Consider the following 8,234-nt stretch of genomic DNA (forward strand, 5'->3'; position numbering starts at 1 on the left):
AAGAAATTCATTAATGAATGAATGTGAGGATATTAAAAACAATCACAATTAATATATTTTAAATATTAAAACAAAATTTTAACTTCTCTTCTTACTTTAAAAAACTCCTATAAGATTTGATATACATAGAAAAGGACAGAGGAAGAAAGCTTTCCCTTACCGATGTGAGACTAAAAGTTCCCAAGGCTAGAGGGAGAAAGTTCTCCTTGTACATATATGTCATATAATCTCAACCAACATATGCATATTCTATCTATATTTTATCCCAAACTTATGTACATCAAAATATACTCATAGATCGTTATTTATATTTGTTTGCTTATATTATTGCCCCTCATATGAATAAATTAATAATATCCTTACCTATAAAATAGAATCTACAATTAGTAATAACTTAATAAGTATAAACTTCCATAGCTTTATTTAGGTGAAATAAATTCATTTTCTTATTATCTCTTTAGTAATGTATAACCTTGTAGCATGGTACATACATAATAAAAAGATAACCCTATGATTCAAAGTATATCGTAATATATTTGTGCATGAGTAGGTCATAGTACATGCACTAGGATATCATAATACATTCCTGAACTCCCACCTGACATATTATCACATATACATATGTGCACTCTCACGTCGCATGTCGTATCTGCAAGTGCGTATAATATTTTATAACAATTGCATCTTCTTGTCACATGGTTGGCAATATACAATCCCATAACATGATAGATGTATATTAAAGGGATAAAATTCTGATCTAAAGTATTTTTATACATGCACATATACAAGAATAATTCATAGCACATGCAATAGAAAATCATAACATATTCATGAACTCCACACTACATATCATAGTATATATACTCACATCGCATGTCATATATTCAAATACATAAAATATTTCATAACAAATGCATCATAGTATGACATATGTCTAATGCAAAGATATAATTTTGATTTAGAGTCAATCAAAATATGCATATGTAAGGATACTTGACAGTGCATACAATTATGAATTATAATATATTCATTAACTTTCACATCATATTTCATAATATATATATGTATACTTCCACATCGTATGTCATAATATATATATATATATATATATATATATATATATATATATTCCTATATTACATGTCATAGCATATATATTTACTTTTATATTGCACATCATAACATATACATCCCTATTACACTATATGTCATATTATATATGTGCATTTTTATACCGCACATCATAAAATATATGCTCATCACACGTTATATCATATTCGTGTACTCCCATAATATACTTCATGACATGTATGAACAATTTCATACTGCACGTCATAAATATTTGTGCACTCCCACACTAAACATGATAATATGTATCTTTCAAAGATATATTTTTATTTCACATGATATATATGACAACTATTTTATACTAAATTAAGCATATTAAATTAGCTTAAATAGAACCATCTTACATAAAATAGGAGATTTTATATACTTCATATTAATAAATCTATAACTTTTAAGTACAAAATTCAGATGGAAGTCATTCAAAAAGTTATAGAATTCTAACATAATCATACATAATATATTAAAAATCAAATCATAATTGAAACTCTAGGTGACCCACAATCAAAATCATAATTGAGTTGGGGATATTGTAACATCCCATTAGTCTCACATCAGAAGTGGGCAATGTGTATGATTAGCTTATATGGGCCTGATGAGTGTACTATGTTAACTCCTACTTGGAGTCGAGAACTCATCACGGCGTGGAGCCACCACTGAGTTAAACCTTATATGCACTATGCTAGGGATTAGCTTATATGGGCTTGATGAGTGTACTACGTTAACTCCCGCTTAAGTATTTTGGTCCGTAGTTGAAGGACCAAAATGGAGTTATTGGCCAGTTGGCTCATCAGACTCGGGTCGTGACATAGGCCGAGCTTACATGTTCCTTAGCCGTGCACTTAGCATAAAGACCCTAGAATCATATCTCAACCGAACCGATGCAACACCCCAGCCAACAGACTTTTATCAGAGCACGCAAGTACGCCCTTCAAAGAAAGACCCCGAAGGATATCCTTTTGATGGGGGTAAATATCCTAGGCCAGTCATAAGGTCCGCAGATCATGTATAAAAAAGAACCCATTAGCTCACATTGAGGGGGGGACTCTCTACACACTAACTCAGTCATACAGTTTATACTGTTATCTTCTCTCCTTCGTTGACTTAATTATTGGAAGGGTCGTGCCGAGCAACTCACGGCATTGGCCTGTCACGCTGGATCGTCAACGGTCAGGAGATGACCCCGCTGTCAGGGCACAGCCACGCAACCATAAGACAACCCTTCGCTCGAGGATACTCGATCGACCCAGCCCCAGGAAGGAACCTTGCAACTAGAAAGATCCCACACTATCTACCCGATCATCCCAATTTGACCGTCGTCGATAGAACGACTTTCGACTGGATTTCCAACATGGTCTCACCTTACCAAGTCTCCCACGTCAGTCAATCAAGAAGAAGCACATGAGCCTACACCAACTCATCAATCGGTAATAGACCAATCGTACCAACTTATCAATTGATGGTACTCATGACACCATCGTACACTATCAAACTAAGACTAGGTCTAAAATCAACAAGGGAAAAAAAAAATCAACGTTTATAGCTTCACCGAGTGCATTAGTGTTAGCAACGGTGGTTCTTCGGTGTCCAGCAATTATTCCTTTCGTTGAATATTTATTCCAGAAGCCCTTTTACTTGAATCCGAAAGATACTAAGAATTTGACGACACCTAATATAATTAACCAGGCTGCTTTGCTTATCTTCTTCACAAAGAGACTGAACTGCTTGACTGAGAGCTGTAGCGCCTGGACGAGATACGTACTGCAATTGTTCCTTCTCATGGCGAGTGACTGTTACCATCCCGAGACCCGGTAGTCGCGGCGAAGTGCGTTAGGAGTACTCCGTCATATCCGTCAACGGCTTTCCGCTAAGGTGGAGGCCGCACTTTGCGCCGCCCCACTACCGGGCAACGTGTGAGACTGGCATTTACCTGCGAACTGTTCGAGGAAATCACCATGCGTTGACAGACACCGCACCGCGTGGTGCATCAGTGGGCATGACCACCGCAAATTCTCGAGGAAATGACAGGTGTGGACGAGCACCGTCCGGTGGGCCCTCCGGCGTACGTCTGCGAACTGTTCGGAGGAGGAAGATTCACAGGTGGTGGTGCGCCGTTCGGCATGCGTACGCGAACTGTTTGAGGAAGTGACAGGTGTTGGGGAGCACCGATCCATGCGGTCTCTACCGCGTCGAGTTGCCATCGTGCGTGCCCTCGTTCTACGCGTTTCGTTCGTGTGCGCGTCAGGGGTTTGGTTCGCTCATGTTTCGACCCACCCCGTGCCAACCACGTCGACGGATCGTCCTTTATCTTTAACGGATAATAAACTGGTCGGATTCGGATTTGCCTCCAGGATCCGAAACATCCGCACAATTAAATATTGTCACGGTTAGCACGTGATATATTTTTAATAAACTTAATAAAAGGAAACTTTTGTCAAGAATAACATCTTTTAATTTTTTGAAATAATATAATTAATTAGTCATACATAATAACTATTTAATTTTTATTATATTTCTTCTTTTTGAATATCTAAATCAATACTAGAATTCAAAGTTGAACTACAATAATATAAGTTTTAAATAAATAAGAAATTCTAACTAGATCATATATAGTTCAAGTCTAGATCGAAGAACTCGTATATCTACGACTTAATTCTTATAAATTATTATCTTTTTTTTACATGATATCTCTCATGAGAAGTAAATTATAACTATTTTTAATTTATAATCTCTTTTTTTAACCATGAAATTTAAATTTTTTTAATTATTTTATCAATCATATGTTAACCACTAGGATGTTGGATGACTCATATAATGGTTGATTTCCACTTGAAAGCTAAAAGCCCAAACACAAGCCCACCTTCAATTAAAAAAAAGGATATTAATCTTTTTTTGCATTTATTTATATTATTATTACTATTATTATTATTATTATTATTATCTTATTATAACAGATGCACTTTATCTTTTGGTGATACTTGCGATGAGGTGGCCCAATGGGGTGACAGAGTGCCCATATCTCTTAAGTGCCTTGTCCACTGAAAACGAAGGCGAAGCAGAGCAGCGACAGCGACATGTGGGCTTGAGGTCGATGGCAGAGCATGGCCTCGCTCACCACCATCATCTACAAGTCCTCCTCCCCCTGCTCTTCCTCCTCCTCCCCTCCATGTTCGCCCACCATCACTACTAGTTCACCGCGCTTGCAGTGCCCTCCCCCCCCCCCCCCGGTCCTCTGCTCCTTCCATGGCTCTCTCCGCATTCTCCTTCCCCTGCCATTTCCTCGGCGCAGCTCCCTCCTTCACTGATCTCCAACACCAGCAGCCCCAGCCCACAAGAGTTCTCAAGGCTGGTTTCGGCTTCTTCTTATTCTTCTTCCTCACAGATGCGTGCTGCTTCGTTGACCATGATTTGCTCTGTTGTGTTTTCAGCCGAAGAAAAGGGCCTGTGTTTGTGCATCGCTATCAGAGACCGGGGAGTATCATTCACAGAGACCGCCAACTCCACTCCTCGACACCGTCAACTTCCCCATCCACATGAAGAATCTCTCGGTCCGGGTATGTCTCCGATGACCGCAGCTTTCGTTCTGTTTCCATGCCCTGAACTCTCTTTCATTGTTCGAGATCTCTCTCCTCCCCAGGAGCTGAAGCAACTCGCCGACGAGCTCCGCTCTGATATCATCTTCAACGTGTCTAGGACCGGCGGTCACCTCGGTTCCAGCCTCGGCGTGGTCGAGCTCACCGTCGCGCTCCACTACGTCTTCAACGCTCCGCAGGACAAGATCCTTTGGGATGTCGGCCACCAGGTTCGCAATCTTTCTCCTCTGCGTTCCGTGTACCACCAAACGGGTGGATTCTTCTCATCTTGCAAAGTTTGTGTTGCAGTCGTATCCTCACAAGATATTGACGGGAAGGAGAGACAAGATGGCGACAATGAGGCAGACGAATGGCTTGTCCGGGTTCACCAAGCGGTCGGAGAGCGAGTACGACTGCTTCGGTGCCGGCCACAGCTCGACCAGCATATCGGCAGCCCTCGGTATGCCGCACACCCTCAACTGGATTCCATCGCTCGTTCCTCCTCACATGAGCATCTGATGAGCTATGGTTTCGAGTGAGCAGGGATGGCAGTCGGAAGGGATCTGAAGGGGAGAAAGAACAACGTAGTGGCAGTGATTGGGGACGGAGCCATGACCGCGGGGCAAGCTTATGAGGCCATGAACAATGCTGGCTATCTCGACTCCGACATGATTGTGATCTTGAATGACAACAAGCAGGTCTCTCTGCCCACTGCAACTCTTGATGGCCCTGTTCCTCCAGTTGGAGCTCTGAGCAGTGCCCTTAGCAGACTGCAGTCCTCCAAGCCACTCAGGGAACTGAGGGAGGTCGCTAAGGTCAGTAGCCGAGCACATTTCTTCCTCATTATTCCTCGTCAGCAAGAACATAGGATCTAACCGTGAGCCGTCTGAGTTTTTAGGGAGTCACAAAGCAGATCGGTGGATCCATGCACGAAATAGCTGCCAAAGTCGACGAATACGCTCGAGGAATGATCGGTGGATCAGGGTCGACCTTGTTCGAAGAGCTCGGTCTCTACTACATCGGTCCTGTCGATGGGCACAACATAGATGACCTGGTCGCCATTCTCAAGGACGTGAAGAGCACCAAGACGACAGGCCCTGTTCTCATCCATGTCGTGACCGAGAAGGGACGAGGGTATCCCTACGCCGAGAAAGCTGCAGACAAGTATCATGGTGAGCTTCCAGATCAAAAACATGAACGATGTGGATTGGGATTTGGCCTCAGACGGGATTGGATTCTGCAGGTGTCGCCAAATTCGATCCAGCGACAGGGAAGCAATTCAAATCGGGCTCCAAGACGCAGTCTTACACGAACTACTTCGCGGAGGCGTTGATTGCCGAGGCGGAGGTGGACGAAGGCATCGTCGCGATCCACGCGGCCATGGGAGGAGGAACAGGGCTCAACTACTTCCTTCGCTGCTACCCGACGAGGTGCTTCGACGTGGGGATCGCGGAGCAGCACGCGGTCACGTTTGCGGCAGGGCTCGCCTGCGAAGGCCTCAAGCCATTCTGCGCGATCTACTCCTCGTTCCTGCAGCGGGCTTACGACCAGGTACAGCTCGATCTCTCTTCGTTGCAGCGTCGCCGCCATCGATGCCGACTGAGGAGCTTGGATTGCGTGGCGCAGGTGATACACGACGTGGACTTGCAGAAGCTGCCGGTGAGGTTCGCGATGGATCGGGCGGGACTCGTCGGAGCGGACGGGCCGACTCACTGCGGCTCCTTCGATGTCACCTACATGGCTTGCCTACCGAACATGGTGGTCATGGCGCCCTCCGACGAAGCGGAGCTGTTCCACATGGTGGCCACCGCGGCGGCCATCGACGACCGGCCTTCCTGCTTCCGGTACCCCAGGGGCAACGGCATCGGTGTTCCGCTTCCCCCCGGAAACAAGGGTATTCCACTTGAGGTAATTCTCCTTTCTTTCTTTGTATTATTTTTATTTTTATTTTATTTTATTTTATTTATTTATTATTTCTCTTTGTATTCATTGAATAAAAAAATAAATTATTTTTATATTTTTTTTATAATGACGCGAGTCTGATGGGCTAACTGGCCTATCAACTTCGTTTGATCTAAACCATTGATCAAAATGCTTAAGCTGAAGTTGATAATAGTACACTCATCAAACTCTTATAAGTCAATCTTAATCCTGTCCATTTTCGATATGAAACTAATGGGTGTTACATTTTTACCTATAAAAATTAAATTATTTATTTATAAAACTAAAATAATAAAATAATAATAATTCTTAAATTAAAACAAATATAAAAATGATGATTGATATCTCTGAATCGGACTCGAGAAAAAAAAATATATCTCAAATGAGTATTTCTTAAATTAAACAATGGATTTTTTATCCTCTGTCAAGCAAACTTAAATTCTTCTTCCAAGTAATTTTTGCAGGTGGGGAAAGGGAGGATACTGAAGGAGGGGGAGAGGGTGGCTCTTCTGGGATACGGAACAGCAGTTCAAAGCTGCTTGGCCGCGGCATCGCTGCTGGAGGAACGCGGCCTAAAGATCACCGTCGCCGACGCACGGTTCTGCAAGCCACTCGACCGGAGCCTGATCCGAAACCTGGCGAGGTCGCACGAGGTGCTCCTCACCGTGGAAGAAGGATCCATCGGCGGTTTCGGCTCCCACGTCGTCCAGTTCTTGGCCCTCGACGGCCTCCTCGACGGCACCCTCAAGGTAATCAAACCTGCGTTCCCACACTGACCGAGTGTACGTATGTGTATGTGAGATCGTGATTCGTGTTCACTGATGCGGCTGATGGTTTCTCTCTGCGACAGTGGCGGCCGCTGGTTCTCCCGGATCGGTACATCGACCATGGATCGCCGCGCGATCAGCTGGCGGAAGCTGGACTGACGCCGTCTCATATCGCAGCGACTGTGCTCAACATCCTCGGACAGACGCGAGAGGCACTCGAGATCATGTCTTAGGGGAAAGCATACGAAGAGCAACTCCTTGTAGCTTCTTCCTCCTCTAACGTGCATTGTAGAGAGAGTATATAGTCCATGTGTACATTAATACTGTAGTATATTAAACAGCCTATAAAACATGAAATTTATGGGTTGAATAGTGCATCTAATAATTTGATGTGTCATTTACCTACAATCAATGAAGACTGATGAGCTAAACGAACATATCACATCAGCGAAGATGAGCTAAAGAAGCATGTCACCTCAGAACGATGAGCTAAATGAACACATGACATCGGCATCATATCTGATGTGAGTGTTTCTCCGTTCAAGCGATTGGCCTCAATAAATGACAACGATCAGACAATGAGTCCTATAGTAAGGACTTATACGTCACTAACTTTTAAGTCTCAAAGCTCTAAACTTTAGAATATGATAAGATTTGAAAAAGCAATCAAAATTAACACTAACATAAATAATAATACCTATAATTCATGGAATCTTGTATATTAATCAATCAAGTTTCAGTGAGAATATGATTGCGAAGGCAAATTACCATTGAGCCCCACCTTCTTAAAAAGATTCCAACAAATAGGATTTATATGAAAATCCATTTA

General features: G+C 42.8%; 1 protein-coding gene across 1 annotated transcript; it reads left to right on the forward strand.

The window, feature by feature from the left end:
- Positions 1–4,206: 4,206 nt before the first annotated feature.
- On the forward strand, positions 4,207–7,802 carry LOC135671518 (probable 1-deoxy-D-xylulose-5-phosphate synthase, chloroplastic). Its single transcript, XM_065179713.1, has 10 exons — positions 4,207–4,470; positions 4,554–4,679; positions 4,763–4,927; positions 5,007–5,157; positions 5,241–5,512; positions 5,596–5,869; positions 5,941–6,248; positions 6,324–6,605; positions 7,103–7,387; positions 7,489–7,802. Exons 1-10 carry the CDS (start codon positions 4,369–4,371, stop codon positions 7,636–7,638), a joined length of 2,115 nt encoding a protein of 704 aa, XP_065035785.1. The 5' UTR covers positions 4,207–4,368; the 3' UTR covers positions 7,639–7,802.
- Positions 7,803–8,234: the final 432 nt, after the last annotated feature.

The sequence above is a fragment of the Musa acuminata genome, unplaced genomic scaffold (genome assembly GCF_036884655.1).
Source record: "Musa acuminata AAA Group cultivar baxijiao unplaced genomic scaffold, Cavendish_Baxijiao_AAA HiC_scaffold_1139, whole genome shotgun sequence".
Lineage (NCBI taxonomy): Eukaryota > Viridiplantae > Streptophyta > Magnoliopsida > Zingiberales > Musaceae > Musa > Musa acuminata.